Source organism: Hylobates moloch, unplaced genomic scaffold (assembly GCF_009828535.3).
Source record: "Hylobates moloch isolate HMO894 unplaced genomic scaffold, HMol_V3 SCAFFOLD_15, whole genome shotgun sequence".
Lineage (NCBI taxonomy): Eukaryota > Metazoa > Chordata > Mammalia > Primates > Hylobatidae > Hylobates > Hylobates moloch.
Window position 1 is genome coordinate 47,513,172 of NW_026652290.1, and position 15,061 is coordinate 47,528,232.

Sequence of the window (15,061 nt, forward strand, 5' to 3'; positions counted from 1 at the left end):
GCACGCCCTGCAGCACGCCCTGCAGCACGCCCTGCAGCACGCCCTGCAGCACGCCCTGCAGCACGCCCTGCAGCACGCCCTGCAGCACGCCCTGCAGCACGCCCTGCAGCACGCGCGGCCATGTGAGCGAGCGCAGCCAATCAGAGGCTCGCCCTGGACGCCGTCCCGAGCTGGGGGGCGTGGCTGGGGCGTGGCCGGGGCGTGGTCGGGCGGTACCCGCGGCCTGTCTACGCTGCAGCCTTTGCTTGCGCGGCTGTGTAGGTGGTTGTGGCGGGCCGGAGAGTCCCCGAGTGACTTAACATTCTCTACTGCATTTTTGAACTTCGACGACCTGGGTTGGCGTGCTCACTGTGTGTCCCTGCGCTCCTCTGCTTCTCTGCTCCTTCGGTCTTGTGTGCTGGGGACACGTGGGCCTTTCCAGTTCCCTGCAGCCACCTTCGGTCTGTAGGAAGGCAGTGGCGCAGGGAGCGGTGGGAGCCCGCGGCTGCAGGGCTCAAGGTGGCGACGGCGAAGCGGTCTGCCCCCCCCGCCACCCCCCCCCTCAAGATGCGCATCGCCGGTGCAGCCCGGGTCCTGGCCCCGCAACAGACCCAGTCCCGCCGCGACATGGCAGCAGCTCCTCTTCGGCCCTTTGAGCTCTTCCCTCCTTATTTCTCAGTCGCATGCTACAGTGCGATTCTTTTATTTATTTACGATTTTAGACAGTATCCGCTGGCTCTCTACCATGGACACTCAGTGCGGATTTGGTTCTCTTAGGTATGAACCCTGTGCTTCGCCTCCTGTGAGCTCCAAGTCTCACTTCATCAATTTTGGGATGCATCAGTATTTGGTGTTTACAGTATTATGGTTATGTAAATATTGTTCCCAGCTGAGCTATGCAGTACATTGTGACATTTTCCATTTTGTGTTGTTTGTTTTCCTGGGAATTCATAATAGCCTGTTTTCTTCTTGCATCAACCTGGACACTCAGTGGATCCTTTCAAATCTGGACATGACCTTCGGTTCTGGGAAGCTGGAAGGCGTAAGTGCTGTTTTTACAAGCTCTGAACTCATCTTGTTTCCGTCCCCACCTGCCCCTCCACTTCCAGAGGGACCTTGTGACTCCCAGGCTGTGTTTCTGGGGGGCCTCTGGCCTTGAATGGTTCCCTCGACATGCAGAATTTGGTTGCAGCTTCCTCCACTCTGCCTAGGTGATTACTATTAATTTTCCAGCTTCGAAAATTCTGTAGGCTGGACGCGGTGGCTCGCGTCTGTAATCCCAGCACTTTGGGAGGCTGAATCAGGAAGATCGCTTGAGTCCAGGAATTCAAGACCAGCCTGGGCAACGTGGCAAGACCTTGTCTCTACAAAAGAATTTAAAATTAGTGGGGTGTGGTGGCGCACGCCTGTGGGCCCAGCTACTCTGGAGCTTGAAGCGGGAGGATCAGTTGAGTCCAGGAGGTTGAGGCTGCAGTGAGCAGAGATTACACCACTGCAATCCAGCCTGCGTGCCAGAGAGAGACCCTGTCTCCAAAAGAAAAGTTCTGTAGACTTTTTGCCCTTGTCATTGACTTTCTTTATAAGTTTGTGACTTTAACATTTTTCCTTATATTGTCATCTTAGTGGGGTTTGGAGAGGGAAAAGAGAAAAATATCCCTGTTCGTTCGATGTTAGCTAGAAGTCCCTCTCATTCTCTCTGAGCATCTACTATGTGCCACAGCCTATTTTAAGCCAGCCCTCATCCCCAGTTTCACATGGCTCTTTCTTGTCACCCAGGCCTGAGCAGAGAAGACACCTCCTCCAGGAAGGTCTCCCTGACTACCCAGTGCTTCTCTGCTACATCACTCAGCTCTACTTTGGTTCATAGCCCTTATGGCTATTTGAAATTATTTTATAGATTTATGTTCATCCATGCTGAATTTGCCTTATTTCTCAAGTTCCTCCAGAAGGCTTGCCCCATAAAGACAGGAGGTTTTCACTGCCCCATGAAGGCAGGGACCTGTCTGTCTTGGTTTTCACTGTATCCTCAGTGCCTCCCATAGTGTCAGGCAAAACCAGATGCTGAGGAAGCATGTGGAATAAATGGATGGGTTTGAGCGTGACACAACTTCAGTATTGCTTAAGAAAATGCCGATAGTGGTAGCCGGGTGCGGTGGCTCACGCCTGTAATCCCAGCACTTTGGGAGGCCGAGGTGGGTGGCTCATGAGGTCAGGAGTTCGAGACCAGACTGACCAACATGGTGAGACCCTGTCTCTACTAAAAATACAAAAATTAGCAGGGTGTGGTGGTGTGCGCCTGTAATCCCAGCTACTCGGGAGGCTGAGGCAGGAGGATTGCTTAAATCCGGGAGGCGGAGGTTGCAGTGAGCTGAGATTGCACCACTGCACTCCAGCCTAGGCAACAGAGTGAGACTCCATCTCAAAAAAAAAAAAAAAAAAAAAAAAAAAAAAAGAAAAAGCTGATAATGGTCCAAGCTTACCGGAAACGAAAGACCCGGCCATGAAAGGGTGAGACACTCATCGTGGGAGGGACATAAGCCCAGGCTTGATGGCCGAAAAGGGACAGAAGCATTGATGGGAATGGACAGGGTGACCTCCAAGGCCTGGCTGAGACAACTCATTGGTTCACAGTTACTTGGCTACTTCCTGGCCTAGATTAGAAAACAGCTCTTTGAAGGCAGATACGCTGGATGCACCAGTGTTGTGGAGTCAGCCCCATTGGGACGCTTCTGCCTCTCTGCTTCCTGGTTGTGTGATCTTGCGGGCAAGTTGCTTCATCTCTGTGTCTGCAGTACTTCTCACCCATCATGGAGCAATAAGAACAGCCCTGTGGTCTTGACATCTAGATAATGAAGCACAGGGTTGAACTAAAAAGGCCGACACACAGTAGGCTGTTACAGTGATGGTCTGGGTTAAAAATCTGATGTCATCCTTCCTGGTGGTGGAACCTGGGCAAGCGCTTGAAGGCTTGGGCTTCTGTTTCTTCATCTTTAAGATGAAAGTCTAACCACACCCACTTCCCTGGGGTGTGTGTCAAGTCACGAGGCCTGGCATGCAACAGGTGCCAGTAAATGCTGTCCCCTTGACTGCCCCCCTGCCTGCTGGGCAGAGAGTGCTACGTTTGAGAACCCTGGGCAGGGAGACACCATGCTGAGGCTCCTTGGACCCCTGGACTGGTGTTGGGGACAGCCACAGGGTTGTCTGTGCAACCCTGCAGGGAACCAGGCAGGCCAGACTCAACTGCTCTGTTAGAAGCAGAGCTGGCGGCAGAAAGCAGTGAAGGGAGCTCAAGGGAGTTTGTTTTGCTCGGAAGCAGGGTGTTGCAAAACACTTTAGTGGAAGTGTGGGCAGGAAAAGGCAGGGAAAACTGTCTCCATCTGACAGAACAGATTTCAAACAATAGCTCTGCCATTACTAGCGGTCTTGGATGCTTCTGGGCACCTCTCCGAGCCTCGATTTTCTCATCTGTTTAGTGGAGATGATGATAATACTAGACACCTCGTTGGGACATTGAAAACTTTCCTCCACTCTGCAAGTATTCACTGAGCACCTACTGTGTGCCGGGGACACTGCAGTGACCAAAGCAAAGGCATTGCCCCCATGCAGCTTGCATCACAGTGAGTCCATAAGATGCTGTGCTTGGAGGGACTAGCACATAGTAGGAGCTGTAAAAATAGGACTTGCTGTTTTGCTAGTGGAGCCAGTCACTTGTGTGAATTCATCTTTTGATATTTGAGAATGATGATGATTTAAAGAAAGCAGGTGATCCTCCGTTGAGGTTTCCTTCTCTATATTTTGACTTCAGAACCAGCCCCTGAGTAAAAGATGCTTAGGAACCACATATTGCTGCCTCCAAGCTTCTCAAGTTTTCACTTTTCCACCACTACCAGCATGGCCTGATGCTGTTCTGGGGAGAACCAGTCGCAGGCCCTGCTTTGAAGCAGCAGGAGTCCGATGGGAGAGGCAGACACGGGTGCAGCCACTGACAGGGCGGGTGAGCCATGGTGACAGGGGCTGGGGCAGGGGCACTGGGCAGAGCAGTGTCAGGCAGGGCCTCCTGTCCCACCTTCAGAATTGGGCCTCGAAGGAGCGGAGGGAATGTGTCAGGTGGCAAGGCAGGGAACGGCATTCCTGGCCAGGGGAACAGCCTTTGCAAAGAAAGGTTCAAGGAGGAAAGCTTGAATTGAGAGTGGCTGGACTGGGGGATGTCTGGAGAAGTCACCAGGGGTTGGAGTGTTGGAAGTTCCCTGCCTAGGGAGCCAGGGCAGGACTTAGAACTTGGCCAGCCATGTTTGGGAATGCTCTGGCTGCAGTGTGGAAGGCCTGCGGGCAGGAAGCACAGAGAAGAGGAGGCTGGATGGCCGTCAAAGCAGTGAGGGCAGTGGATCCTGCGCTCCTAGGCACTCTAGAGCACTGCCTGGCCCCTGGTCACCAGAGGGCGCTGTGGGGCAGCAAGCAGTGGAGGCCCCAGCTGGTGGTAAGGCCATGCATATACCATGTGCACCGCTGTGCCTGTGGGTTGTGTCTGTGGACGTGCCCATGTGGTCCCTCCACATGAACGTACACACTTGTGCATCCCCTTGTGTCGTGTGTGTGCATGTGTATTTGGGGTGTGTGGACTTGTGCAGGTGTGAAGGGGCACGTGAGAGTGAGTACGTCCAAGGGGGTGTATATAGGTGAGAACAGGGACTTCTCAGCTCCCACCACCCAGCCACATCCGTCTGCTTGTTACTCGCCTACAAGCCATCCATCTCAGGGCCCTTGCACAACTGTTCCCTCTGCCTGGAATGCTTTTCCCCCGGATCTCTTTGTTGGTCCTTCCCTTAAGTCCTTTGATCTCTACTTATGTGGCACCTTCCAGGGAGGCTTTTCCTGACCTCCCTCCTTAAAATTATAGCCCCCATGTCCAGACACACACCCTGTCCCCTCCCCTACTTTCCCCCATAGCATTTGTCATAATTTTTTTTTTTTTTGAGACAGGGTCTTGCTGCCCGCCAGGCTGGAGTGCAGTGGCATAACCTTGGCTCACTGCAGCCTTGACCTCCTGGGTTCAAGTGATCCTCCCACCTCAGCCTCCTGAGTAGCATGCCACCATACCCAGCCAACTATTTTTTTTTTTTTTTTTTTTTTTTTTTGTAGAGACGAGGTTTTGCCATGTTGCCCAGGCTGGTCTCAAACTGCTGGGCTCAAACGATCCACCTGCCTCGGCCTCCCAAAGTGCTGGAACTATAGGTGTGAGCCACCATGCCTGGCCTCCCATAATTTGACTTAGGCATTTTGCTTGTCTGGCTCACACACCAGGTCATACCTCCCCAGGGAGTTGTGTCCATCTTGTTCAATGTTGTGTTCTCAGTGCCAGTCACACAGTAAGTGCTCAATGAATATCTGTTGAATGAATGAAGGAGCTGCCCACATCCTGGGTTTGGGTCAGCCTCTCTTTTTTTCCCATCATCAATATTTATTGAGCATTTACAGTGTACTAGGCACAATAGAACATACAGAAAACATTGTCCCTGCTCTTGAGGAGCTTACATTTTAAAAGAAAAAATACACCTCTTTTAAAATGGCATTTTTGCTTGGTGTTTTCTGCAAAGTATTGAGGAAATATTTTGTAAAGTGAGCTTTGGGTATAACTTAGCCCCATCATTATTTAGAGAATAGAGGAAGAAGAAAGAGGAAGGATTTTAAAGGCAGACAATGACAGACCATTCAGGATAGGTAGGGTTCTAAAGGGAGATAAACACAATCTCATCAACTAAGGAGAGATTTGCTGCAGTAAATAGGATGAGGGAAATAGTCTGTGGGATGCAAGCAAAGGAAGCAGGGTGCCTTAGACATTGATTGGAGCCAGAAAGATCATGTAGCCTTTTTCCAAGTACATGGCCACCAAGTAGGAATGGTTGGTGACAAGACAGAAGGCTAAAAAAGGAAGGTAATCTTGTGCACCTGACAGAAAGAACAAAGGATCAAAATCGAAGGCAGGCTATGAGTATCAAGAAATTCTTAAAAACCAAAAACTGATTTGGAAGCACAAAACTTACAGTTAATGCTATTGAGTCAGCCTCTCTCTACAGCCTTCTGTCACCCCAGGTCCTGCCCACCTCAGATCATGCTTGCATCCTGACTTTGGACACAATCCTTCCCATCCGGAGACTCAGTTTCCTGCATCTGCAGAGAGCGGGTTTGGGACGTTTCTTCTAGGAGTCAAGGTAAGAGGCAGCCTCTTGTGACCCATGTCAAACATTTATTCTGCTTTCTGCATGGTCATGGAGTTCCCCAACCTGACTGTGCCACTTACAGACAGAAAGAAATCAAGAAATGTCACTATAGCAAGCCAGCAAGAGACCTTTGTCTCTGATGGTCCTTGATGGTACTTCTTGAGCTGCAGTGGTGCAGCTGTGCATCCCAGTCTGGCCCTCACCTGGTCCTCATGTGTGGCCCTTTTTACATCTCCAACCCATTGCCTCTGCTGTTCCTTTCAGGGATGCTCTTCTTGCTTCTCTGCCTGGTAAGCTCCCACTGGTCCTTAAAGGTCCAGTCTCAAAATCACCTCCTCTGAGAGGCCTTCCCCGTCCCCACCCAGATGGAGATGGCTGCATCACCCAGGCACCCTCCTGGGACTTTTGCTCATGCACCTATTTATAGCATTCACATGGAGTTTTGTGATTCCTGGGCTGTTTATCGGGCTCCTGACTAATCCATAAACTCCTTGTATGCGAGGGCCTGTCTGAGTCATCTGGCCGCCAAGGAGGTTGGCACGGGACTGGAGTCGCTTCACCCTGGTCTGTGGATGCTTTCCTCCTTCCTTTTTTCATTCCTCAAATATTTATCAGACACCTACAATGTGCCTGGTTCTGCGCTGTGCATTGGGAACACAGCAGGGAATGAGGCTCAGATGGTCTGGAGGGAGAGCTGTGTTAAAAACTGAGTCAGTAACGAAGGCATCAGCAGCATGAGTGTTGTGCCTCAGTTTGGGGACCATGATGAGAAGGCCTCTGAGGGGTGTTCATTTAGGAGGTGGTCTGAGGGATGAGAGGGAACCAGCCCCAGGAGGCTTGAGTGGAGGAATGTTCTGGGCAGGAGCAGCAAGGGTGAAGCTCCTGCGGCAGGACCATCCCTGGCACATTTGAGGGGCAATACTAAGACTCTTGAACATCCCAAGGAGCAGAGCGCACAAGGCGGACTGTGGGGGAGCAGAAGTCAAGGCTGTTGGCTGGTGCCTGAACCCAGAAAACTTGCCGGACTAGCCTTGCAGTTCTGGTAGAAAGGAAGCCGCTCCTGGATGCCCATTTTACAGATGGATAAGCGCAGGTCACCAGGGATGATATGGCAAGGATGGAGACAGCCCACAGTGTTTTCGAACTCACATTTCCTGGGCACATAGTGAGTGCCCGGCCCTAGGCCAGGTGTTTCCACTCCTGAACTCATGAAATGCTTTCAGAAACCTTATTGTCCCCATGGGATAGGTAAACTGAGGCACAGAGCTGCTCAGTGACTTCTTTAAGGTCATCCAGCTAGTAAGTGGGGGAATTGGTATTGGAACCCATACCTATCTGAGCCCCAGACTCATGATTTTCCATCCCACTGCCTGGGAAGGGTGAACAGGAAACGCAGCAAGAGAATGGTGATGGCTGCAAGGCTTCCCTCTTATCTCATGTGGCTCCCCACTCTGTGCATGGGGCCCTGCATCATCCCCACTTTACACCTGGGCAAGCAGAGGTCAGGCCCAGCCTCAAGCGTTTCTAGCAGGTGGTGGAATCTGCTTCCCTCACGTGAGGTCCCTGACAGGGTACACACTCATGTCTGCCTGGAGGCCAGGGGCTGACCCCTTGACCTTTGCCTGGTACATTCTGCCTTCACTAGCCCTGGCTTTACATCCAGAGTCATCTGATCCCAGCGCCAGATTGGTCAGCGGTTCCTGAAATCCCCCGAGGTTCCGTGTGGGAGCAGAGGGAGGACTGGCCCATCCAGCCATTATGCAGATGGGCAGACTGAGATCCTAGGAGGAGAGGAGAGAACCAAGGTCCAGGAGAGAGCCAGGATGGGGCCTCGGGGCTCGCGGGATAAAATGCACCGCATGCAGCCTCACTCCCTCTGAGACACAGTTTCCCCCTGTGTAGAACAGGGGCAGCAGTAACCAGCCACGAAAACTCCTCGTGCTGCCTCGTCACCGGGCATCGCTGAGCTCACCACCGACCCCGCGCCCTGGCCGGGCGCCTGGAGCGCGGGCGCGGGCGGACGTTTGCTGGCGCCAGGCCCTCAGTGCGCGTTAGCGAGCAGCGCCGGGAGATGGCTGTCACTGCCGCCCGCTCACAGATGCGTAGACTGAGGCTCAGGTGTCACCACCTGACCAAGGCTAGTTCCGCTACAAAGTTGCCGACTCGGATCTGAACCCGGGTCCAATTTACAGAAAAGGAAACTGAGGCCCAGAGACACCAGGGAGCTTGCTAGGGTGAGGCAGCTGCAGGTTCAGAGAGCCAGGAGGCAGCCCAGCAGCGCACTTTTAACCCCCGCCCACCTCGCCAGGCCCAGCCGTGCCACCTTTAGGGATCTCGGGTTTTTCCAGACGACGCACCCAGGAGAACGCGCCCGCGCATCGCACCCGCCGGGGCTGCGGGTCTGGGGGTGCCGGGCTGGGCCTGGCGCCTGCAGGGAGCCGCGGGCTCAGTGGGTCCCGGGGGTGGGCGGGGCTTGCGTGTTGACGGGCAGCGCGAGGGGCGCGGCTTTAGTCCAGGGGGCGGAGCCTGACCGGACCTGGGTTTTTTGGGCGGCGGGCAGGCTTGACAGAGAGCGGGAGGGGCCCGGATCCTGGGCCCACGGAGGGTGGGGCGTGTACTTGACAGGCAGGGACAGACCGGCGTCTGATAGGCAGGGGACGGGCCTTGGAAACGAAAGGACCAATCGGGCACGCAGGGGCGGGGCCTGAGTCAGCGCAGTTCGGCCGGGGTCTCCCCGGCGCTGCCCAGTCTGGCTCCGGCGCCGCCCGTCGCGGACTCGTCCTCGCTGCAGTCGCCGCCTCCGCCGCTGCCGCCGCCTCTGCTCCTCCGCCTGGCCCGGGCCGTCTGCCCGCAGCCATGAGCGTGCTCGGCCCCGGTGGAGCCCGCAGTCCTCTAGATTAGTCTCCACCGCCCTCCAGGACCCGCTTGCAGCATGGAGTCGCCCGCCTCGAGCCAGCCCGCCAGCATGCCCCAGTCCAAAGGTAGGCGCTCCCGGCCGGAACCTCGGCCTGACCCCGCGCCCAATCTGACGCCGGACTGCAAACCCCGACCTTTCTTTGGTCCCACCCCATCCTGTTCTCGACCTGGCAGCGGCGTCCGGTCCCGGAACCCCTTCCTGTTCGGGGTCCCGGGACCGGCCCCAGCCTGGGCTCTCACCTGGACCCCCAGGTTAGGCCTTGGGATTGCACTCAGGCCCGAGATCACCCAGGCTGGACCCAGACTAGGACTTTGTTCTGCTCACCCCATCCAAGTCAGGAACCTCATTCTGACCTCATTTGGGCCTTATGGCTGCAGCCTGGACATGAACTCTCCCAGTCTTCTCCCTCAGCGGGACCCAGGTGAGATTCACGCTGGCCTTCACCTGGGTCCTTGGGCAGCACCCAGTCCCTTTTCCAGCTTCGGGTCCCAGGGCTGTATCCAGGCTGGGATTTGACTTGAGTCTCCATCTGGGCCCCAGAGTGCTCCTGTTGTTGCGGACCTCACTGTACCCCCTATGGGGGTGCTCTGGCTACACCCCAGCTCGGAACTCCCCGTCCTCCTCTCCTCCAGCTCTTCTTATCCTTATAGGCCCTATGTTGCCCCTTCCCTGGCTGGCCTGCACCCTGTCCTGCAGCCCTGTGCTCCCAGGAACCTCCCTTGTCCTCCCACCCCTCCCTAAGGTACAGCCCCCTCTCTACCGGCTTCTCTCTGTCTTGAGTTGCAGGCTTCTCTCTGCACTTGGGGTTCTCACCCCATCTTATTCCTGTCCTGGCTGCCTGGGATCTGGGCCAGCCGCCAGGCCGGGGTGCTGGCTGTGCAAGGGATTTGCTCTTCTCCAAGTAGCTGGCCTTCCTGGAAATTTTTGTGAGGTGGCAGCAGCAGGATTTGTCATGCGGAGGGGGAAGGATGAGACTCAGAGGGCAAAAGGGGAATTTTTTTTTTCAGGAAGAGGAAAGGATGTTTTTGGTGCGTCGGAGTTTCAGTAGGCTGGGTTGTGCGAGAGATTTCCAAACCGGACATAGCCGTAATGAATGGGCTGCCTCCTGGCTTTCTGAACCTGCAGCTGCTTCACCCCAGCAAGCTCCCTGGTGTCTCTGGGCCTCAGTTTCCTTTTCTGTAAATTGGAAGTAGGCACACCTGCTTCTGTGGACGCGGGAGTGTGGTGTGGGGTGGTGAATACTAAAGAGCTCTGAGGCGTTCACTCAGCGTAGCACCTGGCGCAGAGCCGGTGCTCACCAGGGGACACTGGCTGCACACATCTCGCTATTGTTTCCATTCTTCTTGCTGGAAAGGCCTCCACTGCTGGAAGTGCAGCCGCAGAGTGAGCAGGAGGAAGCACCTAGCAACGGGCACCTAGTGGGCCCCTCATCGGGGGTCAGCCGCTCTTCTGTTCTGGAGGGTGCAGGCCAGTGGGAGCCCCATGGGGGCTTGGCCCCTGCTGCTGGCAGCTATGGTGGCTGGAGCCGGGTGGGCAGGGTAATTATGCCTTACATAAGTGGGAGGCTGGATCCCTGACCATTGCCCAACCACTGTGAGTAACTCAGGAGGCACTCGACGGGGGAGGTGTCTGGGGAGGGACTTGCACTGCACAGACTTCGTGGAGCTTGGGAACCAGGAAATCAGACACTTCTCCACTTTGGAGAGCTCGGGGAAGGGTAGGAAGCACTGTTTGTTTTGGAGTCTTTTTAGCTCTCCAGGCAGAGAATGCCTCATCAAAATAAAAGTTCCAGTTGCAGAGTTGTGAAAGGAGAGGGGTCATAGATGTGGTGAGAACGCTGCGAGAGGGCCAAAATGAACTTCTAGATGTGGACCCAGGTCCTAGATGAGGTTGAGGGGGCTGGATGGAGGGTCAGGGACCTCCCTCAGGCCCAGGGCCCTGTAGTCTCTTTGGGGTCTGGGGAAGGATGTGGTGGCAGAGCCACAATGCCCTTCACCAAAAACCCTATGAGCTCCTTCTTTTTTTCCATGTGCCATGCATTTTCTCATTTATTCCTCATAGCCCCATTTACAGATAAGGAAACTGAGGCGTTAAGTGCCTTGCCTGAGGCCACACAGCTGTGACAGGTGGAGCTAAGTTTCCCTCTAGGACTGTGTTTCCACGGTGGCCTTCCCCGTGCTCCCCTATGTGCCCCTCCCATGCTGGATGCCTGAGCTGAGCTGGTGGGGTGCCCCCACCCCTGGCCTTGCTCAGAGCATGTGTGGTGGGCCTGTCCTCGTGGCCATGTCGGACCTAGAGGACAGACTGAGGCAGAGGTGATGCCTCTCCTGTGCACAGTGCTTTACACTGGGCCTGTTGCATACTCACTGCAAAATCCCACTCATTTGACAGATGCAGAACTCAGCTTGGATGGAGGAGTGGCCGGACTGCCCCCATAGGTGGAGATCTTCACCCCGTGCCCGCCCCATCGTGGGCACTGGGCCTCCCAGCACTGAGCCCTTCTCCACCTTCTCAAAGGAATTTGAACAAAGCAGGGAGTGGCTGGCGCTTGACCTTACTGGAGCTTTACCTTTGAGCTTCCTGCCTTGCAGCAGGTGCCCTGCCCTGTTCTCCATGCCATGGGCCTGGGGAGTTTTCTATGAGTGTGTGAGGCCCTCAGGCCCACAGCTCTGCTGGTTTTCCCCTGGCCTCCTTGCCCACATGGCCATCTCTGGCTGGGGTCAGATGCCAAGTGGCCGGTGCTGGGGCCAGTGGGTGGGGGCATATGTGCAAGCCACATTTGTCCTTGGAGGGTACCACACGTGTCCTGTTGTCGTTCAGAACGTGGGTTCTGCCCCTTCTGCCCTAAGAGTGCCACCTGTGGGGGCACTTCATGGCTAATCTTCACACAGCTTGGACTGTGGCAGTAGGACTCCTGACTGCCCGATGGTGACACTGAGGTTTCATGGAGCACTGTTGCATCCTAGCCTTGCCTGCTGTGGCCACCCCCCTCAACCCCCGCCTGTCGGAAAGACTGGAGGTGGCACCTCGGGGACTTCCCCCACCCCTCTTGTGACGCACAGGAAACTCTCTGTCAGCCAACCCATGGCCCAGGGCCCAAAGGGAGCAAAGTTCTCAGTTGGCCTGTGTGAGGAGAAGGCCGGGGCAGCGGAGGCTTCCGGCGGTGAGTCAGCGGGCACTGGGTGCTGACTCACCCGCTGGGCATGCCAGCCGGCTGCCTACAGCTTAAAGGGGCGATGCCTGCCAGCCTGGTGGGTGGGGAGGGGGTTACGTGTCCTGCAGGTGGCACCTAGCCCTGAGCTGGGGCACTGGAGGTGGCCCCTTCCTGGGCCTCGGACTGGGCTGGGAACCCCTGGGCAGGCCCTCAGTGCCCCACCCAGGAGCTTCCTCTATTAGGCAAGGGGCTCTTCTTCCTCTTGTTCACAGAGCAGGGGCAGGTGGCAGTGACTGTTTACCACCCTTGGCCCAGGGGACACCTCAGGTTCAGCTGTGCAGCTGGGACTCAGGAAGGGCGAGGAGCAGAGGTGGTGCGGGGTCGGCTGGGGTGGGACCCGGCCTGAGCTCCTGGAAGACAGTGATGTGGAGAGGCTAAGACCTCAGTTTCCAGAGCCTGACTGCCTGGGTTCAAATCCCAGCTCTGTCCCTTTTGCGATGTGACGTGGGACAAGTTGCATCTGGTCCACTCTCTGCACTCTGTAAATGATTTCTGTCCCCTGGGCATGGCCCAGCTGTCAGAGGAGAAGCTTCCATTTCCTCATCTGCGGACTGAGAATGGGGACCCTGCTTGTCTGGATGTAGACAGTTCCATTCCATACTTGCTAAGTGTCAGACACGAGTCATAGTGAGACTGCCCTCTGCCCGCAGAGAACCCAGTCAAGGCATGCCTCTGCCAGGCAGGAAGCTGGGGGGCCTGGGCTCTGCTGGGATGGCCCTGGGTTCGAATCTTGGCTCCACTACTTCCTTAACCTGGGCAAGTCTTGTGCCTTCTCTAGCTCTCAGTCGCCTCTTCTGTAAAGTGGGAGTAAACATGCTCCCTTGCAGGATAGTGGTCGAGATTGAAGATAGCATTTGTTAAGTGAATGACACCTGTTATTATTTTATTATTGTTACTTTTGTGGGTGTAGTTCATTGGTAGGTGGATAAACAGTAACAGGGCTTCATGATGATGGGCTCGTAGGCGCTGTGACATGAGGCCTCTTGGCTGTAGGGTCCTTTCACGCAGGCCAGAATTTACCAGGCTTTAGGGCCTCTTAACCCACTGGTCACCAAGGTGGGGCTGGGGACTGCCCCTGGCCACCTGGACCTCCGTTGGGAGGGTGAGTGGGGAACAGAGAGCTGGGGCCTGCTCCTGCAGGCCTGCCCTGCCCCTGGCTTTGGCATGCAGCATTAACAGGACGGATGTGGGGAAGGTGGGGTGGGACTGGGAATTAGGACTCAGGCCCCTGGGCCAGCCCGGGAAGCAAGAGGGCCTGGGGTTGTGGTTCTAGGGGCTCGGTCCTGAGTCAGGGGTGTTGGGGGGTGGTGGGCCAAGCTGAGGGGAGCAACTGGGTGCCAGTGTCTCAGGAGGGGTCCCAGAGGAGGGCTGCTGGGCAGCAGCATGGAGGACACTGCATTGTGGCAGGGCCCCACGACTGATGCCCACATGCTGTCCACGCCTGCCCTTGGCTGTGCCTCCTGGTGCTGCCCACTTCCGTCAGGCCTGTCTGCCCAGTGGCTTCTACAGATGTCTCCCCGAAGCAGTGGCCCTGGAAACCTCAAACAGCCTCATGTCAGGGGCATGAAGGCCATACAGGGCCAGGGGAGGCAGAAGCAGCTTGTTGGGCCCCTTGTGGCTTCCAGACACCAAGCCTGACTGCAGCAGCTCCAGAGAGGGCCCCAGACTTTCTTCCCCTGACCCCAGTCCTGGGCACATGTCCTTGTCACCTCCCTGCCCTGCATTCCAGGGCCACCCTCCCTGGTTTCTCTGGGGAGGCCATGTCCAGCTGCCCCTCTCCCAGCTGGTCCCCTGCCCAGGGTGGCCGGCACCACCTCCTGCCATGCGGTCCATGGCCAGGATTGCACCTGGCTCTGCTGACACCTCCTGGTGGCTGTCTCCAGTGCCCTGACTGTCCTTGCCTGCATCACTGTGCTGATGCCCCCAAGGGCTTCCAAGGCCCATCCCAAGGTTTGCATGTGCCAGTGTGTGCGGTGATGCGGTGACAGGCCAGGGGGCTGCCTCACTGGGGCAGGGCTGCGAGGGGCTGTGGATACCAGCAGTGTGTTCAGACCTAATCAGGAGGTGTGTGGGGGCTGGGGCGCACTGCTGCCTGGGAGGGTTGCTTTGGCGGTGTCAGTTGGCAGCTGAGGCCCACATTGGAGGCCTGCCCAGGACGGCTCTGGGTATGGGGATGGAGACAGCTCCCATCCCCTTGTCATTCTGCTCTTGCCTGGCTTAGCCTTCTGGTCAACCCATAGCCTCCTGCCGTTGGCATGGCACACTGCATCCTGGATGGCTGGGGCAGACCCCAGGATGGTGCAGGCAGACACTCATTGGGAAAGTCTGCAGGGACTTCCAGGTGGCAGGGCTGGTTCTAGGCCAGCTCCCTACCTACCTCTCAGGGCTGCTGTTGAGGGTGAGTGAGACCTGGCAAGTCCAGGGAGCCCCTAGGTACCAGTAAGCGCTGAATTTGAACCTGATGTCTGTGCTAGCCTTTCCATCACCAAGAACCCCGTTTTTGGTATCTCATCATCAACCCCATGCTTTGTAAGATTTTAATAGTAATGATAAATCCCAGCCTTTGGGAGGCCAAGACAGGAGGATCATTTGAGGGTAGGAGTTCACAACCAGCCTGGGCAACATAGGGAGAGCTCATCTCTACAAAAAACATAAAAAGTTAGCTGGGCATGGTGGCACACATCTGTAGTCCCAGCTACTCAGGAGGCTGAGGCAGGAGAATGGTGTGAACCT

At 55.9% G+C, this 15,061-nt stretch overlaps 1 protein-coding gene across 5 annotated transcripts in view; it reads left to right on the forward strand.

The window, feature by feature from the left end:
• The first annotated feature begins 264 nt into the window (after window positions 1-264).
• The window catches only part of MAP2K3 (mitogen-activated protein kinase kinase 3), a 38,678-nt gene continuing 23,881 nt past the window's right edge, over window positions 265-15,061 (forward strand). Inside the window, exons 1-2 of one of the 5 annotated variants that reach the window (XM_032176625.2) lie at window positions 265-3,973; window positions 6,054-6,188. Coding sequence is in view for 2 of the 5 variants with exons in the window: in XM_032176621.2 (XP_032032512.1) it covers window positions 9,130-9,178 (49 nt within the window). In the remaining 3 variants the exon portion in view is untranslated. Of the gene's footprint in view, window positions 3,974-5,127; window positions 6,189-8,923; window positions 9,179-9,298; window positions 9,536-15,061 lie in introns of those variants that run through there. The other 4 variants (XM_032176624.2, XM_032176623.3, XM_032176621.2 and 1 more) reach the window with 4 other exon arrangements.